At 54.4% G+C, this 20465-nt stretch overlaps 2 protein-coding genes across 5 annotated transcripts in view; one reads left to right on the top strand and one right to left on the bottom strand.

Moving 5' to 3' along the window:
- LOC121657688 overlaps nucleotides 1-946 on the top strand; it is a 1109-nt gene extending 163 nt beyond the window's left edge. The window contains 4 exon segments of the mRNA XM_042013674.1: nucleotides 1-290; nucleotides 292-548; nucleotides 584-707; nucleotides 709-946. The exon segment at nucleotides 1-290 is cut by the window's left edge and continues 163 nt beyond it. Coding sequence (XP_041869608.1) covers nucleotides 1-290; nucleotides 292-548; nucleotides 584-707; nucleotides 709-733 — 696 coding nt within the window. The 3' untranslated portion in view covers nucleotides 734-946.
- Nucleotides 947-6281: 5335 nt separating this feature from the next.
- Nucleotides 6282-19783, bottom strand: CD34 (CD34 molecule). Of its 4 annotated transcripts, none has more exons than XM_042013634.1 (9): nucleotides 19629-19783; nucleotides 18935-19171; nucleotides 13678-13875; nucleotides 13198-13487; nucleotides 13006-13095; nucleotides 10659-10806; nucleotides 10296-10342; nucleotides 9278-9442; nucleotides 6282-7970 (listed from the first exon to the last, which is right to left on the bottom strand). In XM_042013634.1, the coding sequence occupies exons 2-9, from the start codon at nucleotides 18984-18986 to the stop codon at nucleotides 7770-7772; spliced, it is 1191 nt and encodes a 396-aa protein (XP_041869568.1). In that variant the 5' UTR covers nucleotides 18987-19171; nucleotides 19629-19783; the 3' UTR covers nucleotides 6282-7769. The 4 variants fall into 4 exon arrangements, with proteins under 4 accessions (XP_041869568.1, XP_041869567.1, XP_041869569.1 ...); XM_042013633.1 differs by having other exon boundaries at nucleotides 18935-19275; XM_042013635.1 differs by lacking the exons at nucleotides 6282-7970; nucleotides 19629-19783 and adding an exon at nucleotides 8816-8994 and having other exon boundaries at nucleotides 18935-19574.
- Nucleotides 19784-20465: the final 682 nt, after the last annotated feature.

Raw genomic sequence — 20465 nt, forward strand, 5'->3', positions numbered from 1 at the left:
GGATGTGCGCGGGGATTCAGCAGGATGTGCGCGGGGATGTGCGCGGGATGTGCGCGGGGATGTGCGCGGGGATGTGCGCGGGAGGTGCGCTGGATGTGCGCGGGATGTGCGCGGGGATGTGCGCGGGGCGGCGGCGCGGGTTCAGCAGGATGTGCGCGGGGATTCAGCAGGATGTGCGCGGGGATGTGCGCGGGGATGCGGCGGGAGGTGCGCAGGGATGTGCGTGGGGCGGCGGCGGGGCTGCGGCGGGATGCGCGCGGAGCGGCGGGATGTGCGCGGGGATGCAGCGGGGATACAGCGCGATGTGCGCGGTATGTGCTCGGAAATGCAGCGCGATGTGCGCGCGATGTGCGCGGGGATGCAGCGCGATGTGCGCGGGATGAGCGCGGAGATACAGCGCGATGTGCGCGCGATGTGCGCGGAGATACAGCGCGATGTGCGCGGGATGAGCGCGGACTGCGCTCGAGCCGTGCCCGGCCCCGGCGGCCCCGATCCCCCCGCTCCGCGCCCGCGGTACTCGCCTGGCGCAGCATCCCCGGCCCGGGCCCGGTGCCGGGGGGCCGCTTCGAGCTGGGGCGGGCCGGGGGCGGTGGAGGCGGCGGGGCCCCCCGGCCCTCCGGGATCCCTCGCAGAGGAGGCGGCGGCGGCGGGGCCAAGGTCACCCCGCAGCGACTACAGTTCCCAGGAGGCAGCGAGATCCCGGGGCCGGCCCGGGGGAGCGGAGGAGGAGTGAGGAGTGCGCTCCAGACCCACCCCGAGCTGCCTTCCCCCGGCATTTTCCTCTTCTTCCCCATCGGAGCTGGGATGTCCCATCCCAGGGGATGACAGCGAAGTCTTTGAAAAGCCGGCACAAACACACGAATCTATTTCGGGATTTTCCTCAATTAAAAAAAAAAAAAAAAAAAGCAGCATGAGGAGAAATAAATGCCTGACTGTCGGGCTTGAAGTGCTGCGTGTTCCTTGCAGGGCTGCAGCCCCTGCGTGTGCCACTGCACATCTCCAGGACCACCTTCCAGGACCTCCACAGTCATTAGTGGGTATTATCCTCACTCCCTCTTAGGAAGCAGTGGGATAATCATTCCCCATTTAACGGCTGGGAAACCTGGCACAGCACACATTAAGTGATTTGCTGACGGGCACACAAGAAAATTGCGCTAGTCAAGCGTTCTCCCAATTATGCCATCCTCGGAACGGCATAATTTCCCTGCGTGATTCCAAACACGGCTCAGACTCCCTGGGCAGGGCTTCATCTCTGCAAAGTGCGCAGCTAGAATCAGCCGGCACCCACGGCAGCACCCGTCTGTGTCCCCACCGCGGGGCTTCTCGGGGCACAAACCCACAGCTCCGGTCCCCCGGCCGCCCACCGCAAAGGTGGGCAGGATGTGCAGGTATAGACCGGGGGGACGCGAGAGCTCTGGGGAGGCGGACGGATGCTCAGCTGCTCGGGGGTGCTGCACAAAGCCCCGCTCCAGCCTTCCCCAAGTGCTGCTTCACCTCCGCGCCCTGCGCAGCGCCGCCAGAATTCCGCAGCCCAGTGGAAATTCCCCAGCGGTGCCAGCGCTGGGGCCTCCAGGGACCGGCAAAACCTCCCTGGACCCAGCCGGGAGGTGGGGCGCTGCCATGGTGAGCAGCATTCCGGCCGCCGGGAGGGATCCTGTGCACCAGGGGATCTGGGGGAGCGGCGAATCTGGGGGAGCGGGGATGCGGCTGCACCTGCCCCGCGTGGTTTTCCAGGCTCCCCTGCCCTCATTCCGATGGACCCTGCCTGCCCAGCCTCCTAATCTGCACTAAGTGGGACTGCCGATGAACGCTGTGATAAATTTAGAAAGAAATCTTTGTGTGGGTCAGAGGAAAAACACGGCGGCCCGGGGAATCCGAGCTGCGGCGGCGCGCACTGGTTTCCCTCGGCTCAGTCCCAGCAGGATTTCTCACCGCAGGATTTCTCACCGCTGCGGCTCTCACTGCCGAGAGCAAGAGCCAGCCACAGGGTCTAGAGGTGGGCCAGACTCTGCTGGAGTTTATGAGCCAAGGATGTTTAAAATAATGATTTTAAAGTAATTTAGTGGCAAAGGAGCGGGAGGAGACTGCGCTGCCCCGGCTCCGACCGCGACCTGACATTTCAGCCAGAGCCTCTTAAAGAGCAAGTTTGCCTTCCCCAGGACTTGTTTATAAGCACGAACAGGGAAAGCAGTTGTGTCTAATTCCTCTCTCAGGCTCCTGCCTGCACTGCCTGCTCCTTCCCAATCGCTTTTGTTAATCTCTTAAATTGTTTTAAAACAACAACAACAAAATAATGGCATTAGCAGTGCAAAATCCCCCGTGAAATCACCAACCCAGCCCCACTTCCCTCTCTAGAATCTGAACGTTTCAAACTGTTTTATCATTTGCTGGTAAATTATATTGTACCAGCGCAAGGAGAGGAAAAGAATTTTCTGAATGTATTTCCTTTAATAAGCTATTAAGACCTTGTACTGCTAATTAAACTATTAATTAGACGTCTTATCATTCCTAAACACGTTAGCATGTTGCCACAGCAGCAATAAGCCTCTGGGGCAGCAGGAGATAAGGAAAGAAGGAAGATGCAAACATGAAGATTAAAAAAATATGTAGGAAAAAAAAATTAAAAGAACCAGAAATAGCAAACAAATAACTAGGAGTCAGAAGGGTTATGTACTGCTTAATTTATAGGAATAAAAAAAAAGTAACTTGAGAATGAATATCCTACGTAGGAGCCCTTGGGGCATCTGTGTCTTATGTGGGACAAAACGGGACAGGACTTTTCAGACCTTTGTTTCTCTGCAGTCAGAGCAGTGGAACCAGGAGTGGAACCCATTTTCCCCAACACCAGAAGTTGCTGTTAGAAAATTAATAGCAAAACTACTCAAAATTGTGGTGGTTTGTCGGTTTGGTTTTTTTTTCCTCCAGAAGAAAAACACAAAGAATTTTCAATAGGAAGATCTTAACCCAAGGGAATTCCTGCGTGTGACTCCACACCGACCCAAAACCAGCACCCCAGGCTCACCCATCCTTGTCTTTTTTGAAGTTAATAAAGAAAATTTCCAGCCCCACAGCACTCAGAATGTTCTTTGCATGCTGTGAAAGTGTTTCTTCCTGCCCCGTGGGTCCTTCAGGAACGAGGAGTCTGGGAACACGGGGACAGCTTTGCACCACCCTACGGTCCTGCTGGCACGGCCTGGGACCTTTGGGACCTCAGTCCTGGCTCTCCCTGATCTCTGCCCATCTCGGGGTTTGCAGCACATTAAAATGTTTTTAGACCCCAATTCCTCAGCATTTGCCTTCGAAAGTCGATCTCGAGGGATGGATAATCTCATTTACGTCTGTTACTACAAATCAAAACAGCGGCAAATTAAATGGATCTGAAGGCCAAGATTAAAGGCTCCAAACACATGGGAAGTGCCTGTAATGCAAAGAGCTGAATTTTTTTTTTTTCCTGGCATGGAAAAGCCCTACACAGATGCTGTTCTTTTACCTTGAAAGCAAAGACAGAATCATGGAAGTATTAAGGCTGGAAAAGACCTCTAAGATCAAGTCTGACCATTAACCCAGCGCTGCCAGGTCCTCCACCATGGCTGGAAGACGAGGGAAAAAAAGAAATGAGCTTGATCATCACCCTTTTCCAGCTCTGGGAAACGTCTTTTTGGCAATCTGATGGTGACAGAGGTTTAGCCTGGCTCAAAGCTGGCGCTTAGAGGGACTGAGCCCAGGGCACTGCTGCATCCCTGGCTCAGATTTCAGGGATGTCCTGGCCCCACTGATGCGTCTCCATCTTCTTCTCCATCAGCCCCCTGAGGTGGGACACTGGATGTCACCAGAGCCCTCCTGTGCCACCGAATTCCCTGTCTCAGACCAAAAATCCTGCGTGGCCTTGCAGGGGATGGAGCAGCAAAAATGGGAGAACTCCCACAGGAGTTTGGCAGGACCCGGCCCTGAGCAATCGGATGGGGAAGAAATTGATGTGAAATCCACGTTAGAAATGTCACTGTGGCTGTTCGCCTTTCCTGGAATATGGGCTCCAAGGCCCGCTGTTCAAAGCATTCTTCCGTAATTCCATCGTCCCACTGAGCCCGGGGCTGGGTTGCAGCACCGCGGGCGCTGTGCTGGGGCAGGACCCATTTTTTGGGAGCTGCTTCTGCCTGGGCACCATTCCCCGAGTTCCAGCTGCCCTCTAGAGCCCAGTCCTGAACGTTCTGGCAGAGCACAGCCAGCAGATAGCAGCATTGGAGTACAAATGTGCCTCCTCAGAGCCCTGCAGGATTCTCGGCGTGCGCGAAACCGGGGCTCTGACCTCCCTCCGCTTCACCGAATGGGAAATTAGTGACAGCAATTAGAGGCAGGAGCTGCTCTCCCCCGCCCCAGCATCGGCTGCTTGGCTGTGATGGTGCAGTGCTCACCTGGGAGGGGTGTGCTGGTTTTACTGTGAGCGGGATGGAACATCCAGCCGAGGGATGTGGTTAATAAGAATTAATTAAAACTTGCTTGCTTTCATAAGTTTGGCTTCAGCAATGCGCAGAGTAAGCCACCTTCAACTCACGGTAGAATTTTGAGGTAGTTCAGACAGGAAGGTGTTCCTTCATTTCTGGAAAAAATCTTTGATGTCAGCCTGCAGAAGGATTTGGGGGCTGCTTGGGTGGGTGGCAGAGCTCCTGCTTCTGTTCCAGGCTGGGAAATGGACCTGGCATTTAATGGCAGTGTTGCACTTACATTTATATTATTTATATTTGTACTTGTGTTGGTGTTTGTATTTGTATTTAATGCCTTGTATTCCCCACCATCCTTCCCCAGAGGATGTTTTCATCCCAATTATTTTCCTCTAGAGCATCCCTTTCAATATGAGGCTCCCCACCAGCTGAAGATTGTGTGGGAGCAGAACCTGAGCTCATGAACCAGGGAGCAGCACTTGCATCAACCTTGAACCACATTTATGGGAAATCAGGCTGCTGTTGGAAGCTGAAATGGATTCAGACCCCCCAAAATGGCTCAAAAAGCAGCTGTGAGGCTGCAGGGGATGGTGTGAGGAGGGGGCAAGGAAGGAATGCAAGGGGGCTGATAAGGAAGGAATAATAATAAAAACCTTTTTGGCCGGGCCAGGGCTGAGCCTGGCTGTGTTTACACGCAGGCAAAAAACTTCCTGAGCTGGAAGTGCAGCCTTTTCCAGCCTTTTCCGCTGGCTCAGCACCAGCCCTGCTCCGCTGCCTGCTCCCTGCATTTCCCTCAATCTGGAGGCTTTGGAGGAACCTTTTGTTTTGCCAGAGCACTTGACTGTAACTTTATTGTCCCTGCCTGGCTTTAGGACATACCCTGAGCTGTGAAAAGTGCACCTGACGTTTGATTAGATCTCCAGCCCTTGATACAGTGCTGATTAGATAAACAACTGCCCCGAGAGAAGCCAGCCCCAGCTCCCTGTCCCACCTCCCAGCTCTAATCAAGCCTCTGGAAGAGCTTTCCCTGGGAAAGTGATTTCGTTTTCCTGCATCTGTTCCCCCTCCAGCCGGGCTGCCAGAGGTCAGACTGCCCCAAAACACAGCAAAACAGGAGTCAGTGGCCGGGCAGTGTCCCCTGAGCAGTTCCTGGTGTGCCTGTGCCAGGCAGTCAGCACTGGGAAGGGTCAGACATCGCAGGGAGGAGAGGGAATCAGGAAAGATCCCCATTCCCAAAGCTCCTGCCTTCAGGGCAGCTCGAGCATCACCACGGGAGAAGGCACTAAAGGGCTGCATTCCCTGCATTCCCACAGAATCCTTTAGGCTGGAAAATCCCCCCAGGATCACCGATTCCACCCTGTGCCCGATGCCCACTTTGTCCCCAGCCCAGAGCTCGGAGTGCCACGTCCCTGGACACCTCCAAGGATGGGCACTCCAAACCTCCCTGGGCAGCCCCTGCCAAGGCCTGACTGCCCTTTCCATAGAGAAATTCCTGCTGCTGTCCACCCTGAGCCTGCCCTGGTGCAGCTTCCCTGCTGTCAGGTCAGCCCCAGCCCTGCACAACGCTCTGGAGTCTCACTTACTTTTCCAGGATTTAACTGGGTGTCTCAAACATCAAAAAACCGAATCAAACAAACGAGGTGTAATAGTCTGCTGCATGCCACTCGTGTTTGTCAGGAGAGGGGGAATGCGCTCAGAGCAAACCAGAGCCTTTAGTCATGGGATTTCTGCTGGGAAAGAACCTCTTTGTGAGGCGTTGTCCTCCGCTCCTGCTGGCAGCAGCCAGAGCCACACATCCCGGAGGGATAAACACGCTGCTTTTCCAAGGACACAACGCAGAAGCCGGTTTTTAGCACTTCATTATTTTTCTTTTTCAACGGGGACTATTTACAGTGAGATGTGGGAGAAGCAAGTCACACCAAAGCAAACAGCCTGGAATATTTTAATTGTGTTTAAGCGACTCTTGCCCCCACAAAAAACCAGCCCCAGGTGGTGACGGACGTTGCTGTCATTGCTTTGAACGCTGTACCAGAAAAAACCCCTCCCCTCAGGTGTTCAGCACTGAGGAAAGGTTGGGATGAATTCACTCGTGAGAGGGTGGATCAGCTTCAAGGGCCATTTTTGGGCTTATTTTGGGTGTGGAGGTGGCTGTTGGTGTTCGTGTTGAACTACCACCCCTCCTGGTCTGGCACCAGCAGCACAGGGCTGGCATAATCAGGGCTTTGGCTCCCTAAAAATGTGCTTGGGATGGGGAACAAACCTGCCCTGGGTCCCTGGCTCCCACCGAGCTGCTGGGAGCTCGATGTGGCTGCAGCAGTGCTTCCCTCGGGAGCAGGATCAGCACAGAGAGAGGTCAGACCTGCTCCTGCTCCTGCTCCTGGGATTTGGTGCTTCCCAAAGTGAAAATCCTGCTCCTTGTTCGTGTACTTGCTGCTGCTGCAGGGAGAGGAACACCCACTGCAGAGCTGGGATTTTATCTCCCACTCATCCTTCTGGGAGCCCTTTGGCACCTCTCATTCCCAAATTCCTGCCCCAGGTGCCAGCTCCCACAGAGCCCCATAGCCCTATCCAGAGTTCTCCATCTCACTCAAGGGATAAATTGCTGGCTCTGCCTCGTCACAAACCCCCAGCCCCTGACAAGAGGAGGCCGGGGAAGGTTTTTTCCTCCAAAACAGCTACAGGACACAGTTCTGGTAGGATTCACAAAGAAACAAGGTTGAGGCCTATTGACATTCGAGCCTTCAATTCCATGTGGAAAGTTTTACAGAGCTTCAGCAAATTCTGCTGGAGTAGGAAATAGGACAGGAGCCTAAAGCACCGGAAGGGGGTTAAATGCCTGATGGCCTTAGAAGAGGGAGAAGTCCTGCACTTAAACATAAAGATGAGATTATAAACAACTCTGTTAACCCAAACTATCTGAAACCTGAGAGGCTTTTGTCACTGCAATCCCAACTTAACTACTTTAGTCAGCCTAACATATTGCTACCAGAAATTCGGGCTGCTTGGAGTCAGACTCTGCCTCTGCTTAAAAGCTGCGGAGGGCTAAGGGCACTCGCACTTGTCCTGATGTTCTTCTAACAACAAAAGCACAGAACAGCTGCAAAAAAGTGTCTTGTGTGGTCAGTGGGAGGAGGAGGAGGAGGCAGAGGCAGAGAAGTTGTTCTTTGGCAGCTCTGGCCCTCAGTGTGCTTTAGGCTGATTTTGAAGTTCTTCACAGAGACAATAATAACACTACAGAAGGTCTGCAATTCCCTATCTGTCCACAGAAATCTCCTGCCCTGCCCTGTCCCTCCGCTGCCCTGGTGGCTCCCGTGGGGACTCTGGGCCCGGTCACATCTCGGTGTCAGCGGGGCTGTGCTGCCGGGCTGAGTGGCTGTTCTTGGAGGACGCCTGGCCTGTCCCGTTCTCCTGGGTGCCCCCGTTGAGGTTTGGGAGGTTTGGCTTCTCCTGCAGCTCTGCTGGCTCCTGGGAGGGCGACATCAGCATCGTGTTCCCCTGGGTGCCGTTCTCCGTGTAATAGGGGTCTTCAGCCTGGGCAGGGACACAAGGGACACAGTCAGGGGAGGGAAAGGGCGGCTGGTTTGGGGGCAGGGGCTGCCCACAGTCCCCAGGCAGGAGGGTCAAACAGCCACAGCTCAGAAGAAGGGGAGCAGAGGGCCTGAACCCATGTGGAGGAAGAAAACCAGCCAGGTGCTGCAGCTTTTCCTCCTGCACCTGAAAGAGAAGCTGTTGGGGCTTGGTGTTTTCTCCTAACCAGGTTTTGGAGCTGACCTGGTGCTGCGACAGAACCTCTGCTGGCCACTTTGGCCAAGCAAGAAGCACCATTGAATGGAAATGATGGAAATTGTCTCTTTTTCTTCCCTTCCCCTTCCTCTGAGGTGCAGAGCTTGCTGCCAGGTGCAGCAGGGGTGCCGAGCTTCACCTCTGCAGGGCTGGGTGATGCTACTGCCGTGAAGAGCAGCTGCCTCTGGAGGGTCCAGGGCCACCCAGAGCTGCCTCCATCCTCTCACAAGAACTCCCCAGATGTTATGCAGCCTTGGAATGGGCACTGGTGATCCAGGGTGGCAATTCCCAGCTGGAATTTCCTCAGCACTCTCCTGGCTGGTGTTCACTCAGCCCCTTTTCCATGGGAGGGCTGGACACGTCTCGCCTGGAATCAGGACTGGCACTGCCAGGGGTTTCCATCAGGGACAGGAGGCAGTGTCCCTGCCTCTGACACAGGCATTTCCCAGCTGTGTGCTCTGGGAGCTCCTTTCTGATCAGGAAATACCCTGATGGCCTCCCAGGACACAAAAGTCACTGGTGGGGAGGAGCCCTCAGGGTCAGCCTGCCCGGAGAGAGAATGGGGGAGAATGGAAATAGGAAATTTCTGCCTCTTTCTTTCTGGATATGTTTTATTACCATGGCTGATGGGGAGGAACAGCCTTTATTACAGCACAGGTACAGACACGGGACTCAAACAAGGAGCGGAAATTAAAGGGCATCACTTTTAATGACAGATTCTTAGGGTTTCAGTGGCTCTGCAGGGTGACTCTTGCTGGATGAGTTCTTGCTGCTGAGCAGAAATAAGTGTTAGACCTGAAGTACGTGCGAGAAAGGGGCGGTGCTGCTGCAGGAGCTGGTTTTGGAAGGCAGGAGAGGTTTCCCCTCGCCCTGTGCAGTGCCCCTGCCCCTTGCCTCACCCAGGCTGTCCCAGACTCGGCCCCAACGCGGGGCTGGGCTGTCCCATGAGCTGGGGACACACACGGGGGTGGCTGCAGAGCCCCTTGTGTCCCCCCAGACCCCTCTGTGCTCCAGGCTCCTCTCTACCTGCAGCTCTGCCACCTGTAAGCACTGACCAGCCTCTCTCCCGCGGGGCTCCAGCTGCGCCGCCTCATCAGGAAATATCCGGCCAGGCCCAGGAACGCCAGCAGCAGCCCAGATGTGACCAGGGCAATCAGGGTCTTCTGAGAAGAGTCCCGGCGGCCCCTCGCGCTCTCCTTTTTAAGGGATTCTATTCCAAACTGGGGGAAAAAAAAAAACAAACACCAAAGAGAGCCGGGAGTGGGACAAACAGGAAACATTTGCATCTGCTGCACAGGCTTCAAACAATGCTGCTCCTCACCTCCTTGGGAAAGCGCACGAAAACAAAGCTGGGCTTTGCTGCCCCAGCCCTGCCCCAGCCCTGGCAGCCCTCACGTCCTCACAGCCTCATTCCCAGCCTGGAGTCTCCTGTGGCACAGGGAACTTTTGTCCTCTGGAGCACACCCCGGGGTTTAGAGTGCCCGTGTGCACGGCTGAGCTCTCTCTGTGTGCTGCAGCTCTGAATTTACACCCTGAGAGACACCTGGGCTCAGCCCCACGAGCCAGCAGCAGCCTCAGCAGAGCGCTGGGAGGAGGAATTCATTTATGTCAGCCTGGTCCTTGGAAGGAGCCGAGTGCCAGTTGCATCCTGAGAGTTGCTGTTGAGGTCTAAACCTTTGCTAAGAAAATGCTGCAGCGTTTCACAGAACCAGTTCAAGCATTTCTGCCCCCATGGGTTGTGTTGGTTCTCTTGTGCTGCATCACAGCCTCACAGGTGGTTGGCTCCTACCACAGAACCCCAGGCTGGTTTGGGTTGGAAAGGACCTTAAAGCTCATCCAGTGCCACCCCTGCCATGGGCAGGGACACCTCCCACTGTCCCAGGCTGCTCCAAGCCCCAATGTCCAGCCTGGCCTTGGACACTGCCAGGGATCTCTATGCTCCTCAGGCACCTCCAAACTGGAGGCAGGCCCAAGTGTCAGCATCTCCCCCAGCCTCAGCTGATGTAAAACTCTCATCTCTGCAGCCACTTGGGCCAGGCACGTTTTGCAGCTGAATTTGCTTAAGGGATTTACCTTTTCCCAGTGAGACTTCTGGAGCATGTTCAGCAGTTTGTCAGGATCTGCAAGGTTGGAAACGGGAGAGCACATGACACACATGACACACATTAGGTACGTACATTCCATGTATCAATCACACACTCTGCAGCTCATGGCAGACCAAAGAGCCCGGATGTGCACAGAGGAGCCAAGGTTGCTCCTGGAGGCAGTTCCATGGCTCCAGGGATGCAGCAGGACCCCAGAAGAAAGAGCAGAATTGCAGAGAGGTTTCTCCTCCCAGGATCTGTCTCACAGCCCTTCCCACAAGAAATCCCTGTCCCATTGCCCACAACAGGGTCATTATCCATGGATCACAGCCAAGGAATCGCTTCCACTGACCTTTCTCTCCTCTGAGGATGAGGAGCAAACAGTCCCTGTCCAGGCTGGATGGAATGAGTTTGATCTCGCAGGAGGAGTCCACAGTGTAGGTTCTATTTTCACATAGTGCTTGCCATAAATCCGATCCCTTCCTCTCTAAAAAGTGTTCCTGCAAAATTTTCAGAAAGGACAGACATTAAACAACCAAACCGAGCAATTCTCTGCCTCAGCCATGCTGGTGGAGGTGCTGTGCTGTCCCATGTGAGTTTTGGTGTCTCCTCTGTGCCCTGCAAAGCTGAGCTGGGTGTCATACCCTCCCCTCCCGCTCCAGCACTGCCCAGAGCCTCAACACCTTGGAGGTGGAGGTGCTCGTTTCTCGTGTCTCAACGAGAATAAATTAAATGGAGATATTATTAGCAACTCTTGAAAATGGCATTTAAACGAAGCTAAATTTAGGATCTGAATCTCATGGCAAGTCTCCCCAGTTTTTGGGCTGGAACAAATGAAGAGCCCTATTGTTTCAGAGTCGCAGGCAGGGGCTGGGAAAGGAGGCAAATAACAAAGAAGCATTGAGCCTTCCTGTTTAGGAAATGTCTCCAATGTTTTTGCTAGGTTGCTGATCAAAGGCTAGGTAAAAAAACCACAAATTTCTCACATTTTAGAGCTGAACTGACTCTGGGGTGGAAGAGGAAGAGGAGTGAGGAGCTGCAGGCTTTGCAGGCCTCAGACAGGAAAGGCTTTCTCCTCGGGGCTATTTTCAGCCACAGCCAGGCTTGCAGACAGAGCCCAGTGCTGCTAAAACCCTTATCAGGCTCCCCGACACCCTCCCAGCTGGGACAGTGGCCGTGCCCACCCCGAGAGACAGAGGCAGCTTCCCTGAGCCCTGTGCTGCCCCTGCCCGGGGCTGAATCCCACCACTGGGGCTGCACAAGAGGAGAACCCCACGGTCCTGTGCCCTCCTCCCTCTGCCCCGGAGCTGCCCCAGGACCGTGCTCGGGTCCCTCCGTCCCCCGAAAATGCGCTCGAAAACGCAGAAACTCATCCACGGGAGAACAACAAACAAATCATTTTCAGCTGTTTCTATAGAGCTTGGCTCGGGGGGAGGAAGGCCAAGATGGAACAAGAGACCCAAGTGTGTATTTTCCTTTCTGTGCTGTGGAAAGAACTCATCGGAGTGTCAGAGTTTCCCTTTGCAATTAGCGGCGCCGGGTGCCAGCTGATTGCTCATTTGCCTCGGGAAAGGCCAGCAGGAGAGAGGGACACACGGTCCCTCCTGGCTGCTCTGCTCTAGGACTGCTCTTATCTGGTTCCCAGCTCCAGCCCGAGCCGCCTGCTCCCACCCCGGGGTTACTGAGGGCAGGGCTCTGCTGCGGGGTGGGAGCTCCCAGAAAAAACACAGTGGGAATTGGGGGTGTTTGGGTTGTTTCACGTGGAGCGAGGGTTCGGGGTATGTGAGCTATGACTCTGTAGGATGCTCTGGGTGTGCTGTATGCGCGGGATGCACAAACCCTGTGCCCAGAAGGGATCGGAGCCCACTAGATGGCATCTGAGATCGGAATCACGGGCTCCCGCAGGAGTTTCCCTGTGGATTCCTGCTCGAGCGCAGTCGCTGTAAACAGGAACGAGCCTAAATGCCATTTAACCACTCATCTGCAGAGGAAAGCCAAGTGAGACTCACTCACCCTAAGCGGCAGCAGTGTGGCTCAGTGCCAAAACCAAAGTGATATATTTTATATGTATTTCACACCCAGGGCGTTGCTGTCTCGCAAGACCCAGCACCATCCACCCTCCGTGCCTCCAGTGGGAAAGGTTTCTTCCTCGCACCCACAGCAGACCCCCCTCTGCTGTTACAAATGCCTCATTTTTGGTGCACAAGGCCAAGGACGGTCACAGAGAGCCTGGGATTCCCTCAGGAGTTGATGGGGACACTGAGCAGCTCCTTGCAGTGCCCTGTTTTCTTTCCTAAGGCACTTGGCAAGACAAAAAAAGGCACTTTTGTTCCCAACAGGGAAGAGGAAGAAGAAGAACAAAGGCAGCTTCCTGTCAGACACGATGGGAGATGCTTTAGAAGCTGGGCTGACCCCAGAGCTCAATCACTAAAAAAAGGGAGGATTTATGCAACGGGGAGGTTGTATTTCCCCTGGAACTGCTGTGATCCCTTTGGGATGCACCCCTTTGGGACCCTCCTGGGACCGTGCCCTCCTGCCCCAGCCTGGCACAGCTTGGCTGCTCTGCCCGAGGGGCAACCGATGGGCGCTGCCCACCCCGAACAGCCCCCCCAGGAGTGCGGGGTGCCCCCACCGCTGCAGGACCCTCGCAGCCCCGTCCCCCTGCACGTTCCCCGCCTGGAGACGCGCGGGCCACTCACGCAGGTGCTGGACTGGTTGAGCTGCAGGCAGATGGCTCCAGTGTCACCCTCGTCCCTGGCACTGTGGCAGGTGATGGCAGGGGAGGGAGGCTGGAAAGGAGAATAGGGGTGCTATCAGTGCCCTGCTGGGGGCTGGGGGACAATCCAACCTCCCCGTGGTCCCCCAGCCCACGGCACCCAGTCCATCCTCACCTTGGGGCTGTCCCTGGCTGCGTGCAGGGCTGTGGTGGCAGCTGGCACAGGAGGATGCTCCGAGGTGGCTGCAGAGTTCGTCCCGGCCGCCACGGAGCCCGAGGTTTCTGCCTGGTCCCTGGGCTGTGTCAGGGGGCTCTGGGTTGTGGGGACCCCCGAGCTCCCATGTGCCTCCAGGGAGGTGCCCGGCGGGGATGTGGGGGCTGGGTTGGGCTGGGGGCTCGTGCTCAGCTGCCCACTGACCCCTGATGATGTGAGGCTGGTGGCCACGGACCCGACTGTGGCTGGAGCTTGGTAGAAATGCAAAGAGAAGTACACAGGAGAAAGCTTAAACCCTCTGAGCTTGGTGGCATCGCGGTGACTGAGGTACAGCACTGATTTGCCACAGCCAGCAGCAGCACAGGGCCTGTGCACTTAATAAATCTAATTATTAGCACAAACACTACTGGGAATCACGGGGGGAACAAGGGAAGGGGTTACCAGATGTAGGTTTGGCACTGCTGGCATCTCTGGTGGCTGTGGTGGCATTGGTGGCTCCGCTGGCTGTCCCACCGCTGGTGTCCCTCGCCCTCACGCCCGTGGCTGTCGGTGTGGGGGTGGCTGCCGGTGCGGGGGTGGCTGCCGGTGTGGGGGTGGCTGCCGGTGTGGAGGTGTCTGTCGGGCTCCCAGCAGCGCAGCCTGAGGGAAGAGGAAGCTCTTAGGGGCTGCTGAACCCGCAGCCCAGCCCTGAGCCTCTGTGGGAAAGCAGGAAAGGTTTAGCTGCTCTTACAAATTGGCTTTTTCTTGCCCTGAACTGGCAGGAGAGAGGCTCAGGGATGAAACTTTTCATCTGGGTGAGCACCAGACTCTGGTGCAGCCCTTGCAGGGGCTCCAGGGCTCTCAGGAGGAGAAGGACAGGCTCGTTCCAACCCTAACCCACCCCATCCTCAGCTCACTGGTGGATGCACAAAGCTGCACAAAGCTGGATTTCATAGTAGTTTGGGTTTATAATCCTGGGAGGAAAGAATCAAGCCTTGGAAGAGATCACTTGTGTGCCTCAGGATAGATAAGTTGGATTTACAGTTGCAGGCACAATCTCAAAGTAAATAGAAACATTCCCACTGGCTTGGGATCAGCCCTGACTCATGAGCGAAAACATCTTTGGAGGTAAAGCAGAATGTTTGGAGAGTGGTTTGCTGTTCTAACCTAAAGTTTATATATTGCTTCCTGCTGTGTTACAGAGATGACACTTGCAGCTTGTCCTTCTGAAATGAGCTATGTGAGTCAGTGAAAATGCATTTCTCCCCATTCCTTAACCTCCTCTCTCCCTAAGATCTATTCCCACTTTTAACAAACAGCGTCAGCCTCTACCCCAGGGCTCTTGGTGTTTAAGATTCTTATCCAGGCACTAAAGAGAAAATCATACAGAATGTGTTGTTTCATTTGTAGTTCTGCCCAGGGGAGCCCCAGCTCCAAGAAAAGTTACTTCATCCTCCAAAACCACCCTGAGAGATGGAGCAGCTCTGGCAGGTCCTGAGCAGCCGCCAGCGCCGGCTCTGGGCGGGACCTGCTGCCGGGGAAACGGCACCAGGCACTGTGAGACTGGGCACTGGGATGGGCCTGGCAGGAGCTGTTCTGCGTCATGGGTCAGGTCCACAGAGCCTGAAGGGTTTGTGAAGAGCAAAGCCTGAGGTAACTGGGGTTTGTTTTGGCCGTGGGTGGCAGGGGCAGAGCTGCTCCGATGGTCCTGCCATGGGAGGCTGGGCCAGAGGGGAAATGTGGGCTCCAGACTGGACCTGTGGGGCTGCCCACACTGGTGCTGCCCATCCCATCCCATCCCATCCCATCCCATCCCACCCCATCCCATCCATCAGATCCCATTCATCCCACCCCATCCCACCCCATCCCACCCCATCCCATCCCATCCCATCCCACCCCATCCTGGGCTGCAGCTGCTCTGGGGGGGCCCTGCTGAGGGCTCGGTGCAGGTGTCTGGAGCTGGAATTCAGGTTCTGGCACAGCTTTTATTTCAGGGAGAGAAGTTCCTTCTTCTCCAAGACAATTCAGTTCCAACTGATTAAATCACCACGTTTTCCTGACGACTTTTAACAAATCAAAAGCAGGAGGCAGGACTGCGTGCCCAGAATAACGAGCAGCACAGAGCTAAAGCCAGGCTTTACGCACAGCTCCGTGTTTTCATGGCCATGAGCAGGAAGCTTCACATCGGCAGAACAATGCAGCGCCTGGGCTTGACCTCCCCGAGTGCCACAGCCACCCAAGCACCTCTGAACTCTTCCAGATGTTTGTAAAGCACCAGGGGTATTTCTAATCAAAGCCTTTTCAGCACTGAATATTGAAACGGAAGCCTGGCTGTTGCTTGGTGTAATTTGGGAGAGGAGCTGTCACTCTGGATTTCTTTTTCTTGCCTTTCCTGGAGCATGTGCAGGGGCTCTTCCACAGAACATGGATGAGTTTTTGAAATCTTTGGGCTCATGAGATAAATAATGATCCAGATGTGGGCTGGATAATCCACGTGGTGCTCAGCTAAAGAGGGTTATTTATTGCACCATCCATTTTTAATGGCTTTATTAAACTTCGTCAATTTGTTAGAATTGAGGGTTTAGAGTTTAAGCCAAGCTATTTATTAACCTGGGAGAAACCTTCACCTGGCGGTGCAAGCACGTGCAGGAGCAAAACCATACAGAGATGGGAAAGAAAATTGCACTTCACAGCACCCGTTGTGTTCACCCACCTGGGTTTAAAAAGTAAATTATTTTTTAAAGATCTTTTAATAACGGGGCTTAGGAAGGATCTTAGATGGAATAAAGAAAAGGCAATGATATAAATGTTAAACTTGCTCCAAGGCCCATCCCTGAGCACTAAGCCAGGGCCACAAAACAGCTCTGCAGTGGAAAAGGTTCAGGAAAGAGGAGGAAAGTTTCCACCACTGGAGCCCAATCCTGTACCCACAGCAAAGAAACCGGGGGAGGTGAATCCCACTGGGAATCTCCAGGCAGGACCTGCAGCTCCTGTGCTGATCCTGCCTCAGATCTCTTGTCAACCTCTGGCAAACCTTGTGCTCAACCTTCTGCTCTTGTGCTCAACCTTCGGCTCGTTGGGCAGCTGACACACAAACCCTGGGCCAGGGGAGCTCCTCCAGCTCTGTCTTTAACAGAGTTTATTCCCAAGCTCCCTGAGAGCTCCAGGAGCTCCAGGGGCTATGGCAAAGGGATGCCCCGGGCTGGCACAAGGGCACTGCCGGTCCCGAGGCTGCAGAGGAGGGTGGGGAGCCACGGGATGCAGGACAGGAGGGTGCAGGACCCTGGGATGTAGGAGAGGAGGGTATGGAACCACGGGATGCAGGACAGGAGGGTGCAGGACCCTGGGATGTAGGAGAGGAGTTCTGGAAGCACGGGAGGCAGGAGAGGAGTTGTGGAAGCGTGGGATGCCGAGTCCTGGAGCCGGAGCCAGCCCCGGCTCCCCGCAGCAGCCCCTCCAAGGGCTCCAGCCGGCATTACTCATGCCTTTCCATCTCCACAGCTCTCAGCCATGTGGCAGGAATTCAAGCGGGTGGAGCCCTCTTCCCTCTGGAAATATCTGATAAAAATCCCTTCCCTCCGCCTTTTCCTTCGCCCAGACAGGATGTGGGTGTGGGGCCGGGGGCGGGGGCTGGGGGAGCCCCCCGAGCTGCCACACCAAAGCCCAGCTGTCGCTCCAAGGCTTTCCTTGGGACTGGGGCCTCTCGTGCAGCCTGGGAGCCCGGCACCTTCCCGGGGGTTGAGATTTCTCCTGGCTGGAGCAGCAGCCTCTAAAGGATGTTAAACTCGAGCAGCTGGAAGTTTTAAAGTCTCTTTTTCCTTTCCTAATATTCAGAACTTCCATAAGTGATGCAAAAGGAGTGGAGGAAAGAGAGAGTGCTGGAAAATGGCAAGAAAAGAGATTTTTCTAAAAATCAAGTTTGGGGGAGATGAATGAAAAATAAACAAAAAGAAAGATAAACGGCGAAGTAAAAGAAATAAAGTGTTTTCATTGGGTACAGATACAGTCCGTACTCCCTTTTCCATGTTCACTCTGAGCCAAGCACAGGACAGCTCTCCGTGTGGTTTATCCATCCCCAATTTTCCAACACAAGCTGCTCACAGCATCCTCCCAGGAGTTTGGGAGGGTCTGGGAACAGCAGCCCACTCTGCAGACCAGGGATGGGTGTAAACCTCTTCCTTGCTCCTTGAAACTCAGGAAGGACCCCAAAGAACCAGGCAAAGGCCAGAATGAGCATTTACAGGGGATTTGCTGCCTTTGAGGTTGGGTTTCCCAGGGAATTTGCTCCTGTGGGGTTGGACGAGGCTGCTCCTGGCTCCAGATCCTGGAACCCAGACTCCATCCTCCCCACACCACATCCACAGCAGCATTTGTAGGACTCCTGCCCCAGTGTGGCACAAGGGGTTTTTTTCCCATAAAACACGTGGCTTTAGCTGAAGGTGTCCTGGGAGTAGGAGGAGGCCGCTGCTCCCACCCTCAGCAGCGCTGCCAGGAGCAACTTGAGCCCAAACCCACAGAATTGGGATTTCCATGGGAGTTGCACAACTGGAGCCTTTGATGGATTCTCTGGGATTCCCCACGGAGCTGAGGAAGAAGCAGAGCCCCAAGGATGAGCTGCTGGAGGAAAAATCAACCTCCTCCACCTCCCAGCCAGGAATATCCTGCAGGAGTGCTGGGCAGGGGCTGTGCAAGGACATTGTGCAGCATTAAAGCGCCTGCTGCCCAGCAGCTTTGTCCTTCCAAAACCCAAGCTTTTTATCACTTTTCCATCACTTTTGCTTTGTACAAGGAACTCAAGGTTTGAAACTCAGGGTTTGCCTCACACCTTTGTCACACCCTGGCTCAGTTCAGCCCAACTACACAGTCCTGAATGTCATTTCCCTTAAATAAAACTGGTTGTTTTTTCAATTCCTGTAAAATTAACACAGACTGGAGAGTCAGCTGGCATCTCAGGTGAGCCATTTACCTGGGCAGCCAGGGGAACATGAAAGGAGCTCTGTGGAACAGGAGAACAAAACCCAGCGAATTCCTGCAATGGATCTCGTCGCTCACATTCGTGTGAGTAAGAAAAAATTACATTTGAGGAGACACCCGCAGGCTCCTGGCTCCTGTCCCAGCACACCAGGCAACACACAGAGTGCTGCTTCACTTTTTTAGTCCTTTTTTATTACCTCATGGTTGTTGGGTTTGGGACAAAAATGATAATATTTCCCTAAAATATAACCCTTTAAAAAGTAGTACCTCGAGAAAATCTCGGTGCTGTTATTCATTGCTCCATGTGATGAATATTTGAAGAGCTGCAATAGGAGATTTTAATATTTATGGAGATTCATTTGATTTTCAGCAAATGTTTAGTTCCAACCACAAAACAGGAGTATGGCTCATTTACACCAGCACAGGCTGAGAGACAACTCGAGCTGCGGCTGCACTCTGCCTGCTGCACTCCCATGCCCTCACGTTATCCAGAATTTCGTAGGGAGTTTAGATCCTGATTCCTGTCCTTTTCAGAGCAGCTGCGAGTTTTCTCCGCAGCACATGGCTGTGAGCGTGCTGGCCGGGTTGCTGATGCTCCGTAAAATGTCACCGCAGGGTTTTTGGGTGGAACTGCAATCCCAAACTCCCGGAGAAGCATCTTCCCCCCACCGAGCTGCTGCTCCCAGGAGCTGCCCCACGCACCGGTGCCTCGTGTGACCCGCGGGTTTGGGGCATCAATACTCACCAGCCAGCTGCACCAGGCAGGCGGCGATGCACAGGAGCTGCCCCCACTGCATGGCTGGGAAAGCTGCCGAGAGCTGCGCTCCCTGCTCCCGGGGCAGCGGGATCCGGCCGGGACAGCGCCGGGCTTCTCAGTCCCGCAGCAGCTCTGAGCTCATGCAGCTTGGTTGGAGTTCAAGCCTTTGAGTTCACTCACTTGTGGGGTGGGTTTCTCTTCAGGGGTTGTGCTTGTGGTTCAGAACTGCGAGGTGGAGTTTCTCCGCTTTGATTTCCCAGTTTTATATAGTTCGTGGCAACCTCACTATCACTTAGGTAATTTTCTCCTCCCCACTTTCCTGCCAGCAGCTTCAAAACAAACAAAAGATCAGCCCTCTCCCCAGCAAAGGATCCCAAAGGCTCGCCGGGATTAACTCTTTCCTGAGAGCTGCTGCTTTCCTGTCCGAGGGAAGGCAGGGACACAGCCTGATCCAGCTGGATGCAGGGATTGCAGCCGAGCCTGCAGCTGAGCTTCCCTCAAAGCAAAGCAAACACAGCCCGAGGAGAGCAGGGACGTGCAGAAGCCCCAGCTCCAGCCCAGCAAGCCCTGAGCGGGGTCCCAGCACCGTGGAAAACGGGGGAATGCTGAAAATGGGCTTCAGAATCAGAAATTTTCTCAGCAAATTAAGCAAGGAACTCAAGGATGCGAAATCATCACTGACCTGAAGAGAAGTAACTCCATTACCTGCACTAAATTGACTCCAGTCAAACAGGGAGCACGGCCGAGATGGGTTAGAGAAGGTCTGGGGCAGAGAAAAACCCACAGGCAAAAGCTTTGGCGTTGAACCTGGAGCAGGAGAGGGACAGGAGAGCAATAACTTCCCCGAGCTCATTAGGACTGCTCTGTGGGAACCCTGCAGGCAGCACAGGAACTCCGACTGCAGTTTTATTACCAGGCTGGGCCTCACCAAGTGGGAAACTTGGCTCTCTGGTTCTGCAGTGATTGCCCTGCAGACACACGTGAGACCAGCTCTGGAAGGGCAGGGTGAGGGATGCTCTGTGTCCTCACATGGGGATGTCCATCCCCGGAATGTTCCAGGCCAGGTTGGATGGGATTTGGAGCAACCTGGGGGAGTGGAAGGTGTTCCTGCCCATGGCAGGGGGTGGAATGAGATGATCCTTGATATCCCAAACCAGACTGGAATTCAAAATTTGGCCTTTGGGTATAAAAAAAAAAAGAGATGAACACTTGGGAAACTCAGCTCCAGTTCAGTCTTAATTCCATCTTTTCTTTTACAGCTGGATGATGAGGTGATTAAAGGAGTCATTGGGAACAGGAAATTGAAAAATGAGGTGGACAGGAAAAAAAGCTGTGGAAAGAAGGATGAGGAAGCTCTTACTCCATGATTATCATTTTGTGGATGCTCCTGTAACACTTCTACAATCACAAAATCACAGAAACTGGTTTGGGTTTTAAGAGACCCAAAACACATTCCAAGTCCCTGCCCTGGGCAGGGATGGCCATCATTTGGCTACAGCCAGAAAAGGATTAAAAGACA

This window comes from Corvus kubaryi, unplaced genomic scaffold (assembly GCF_017639235.1).
Source record: "Corvus kubaryi isolate FWS band 111438036 unplaced genomic scaffold, C.kubaryi_AGA036_p1.0 split1-37355, whole genome shotgun sequence".
NCBI classification, from domain to species: Eukaryota; Metazoa; Chordata; class Aves; order Passeriformes; family Corvidae; genus Corvus; species Corvus kubaryi.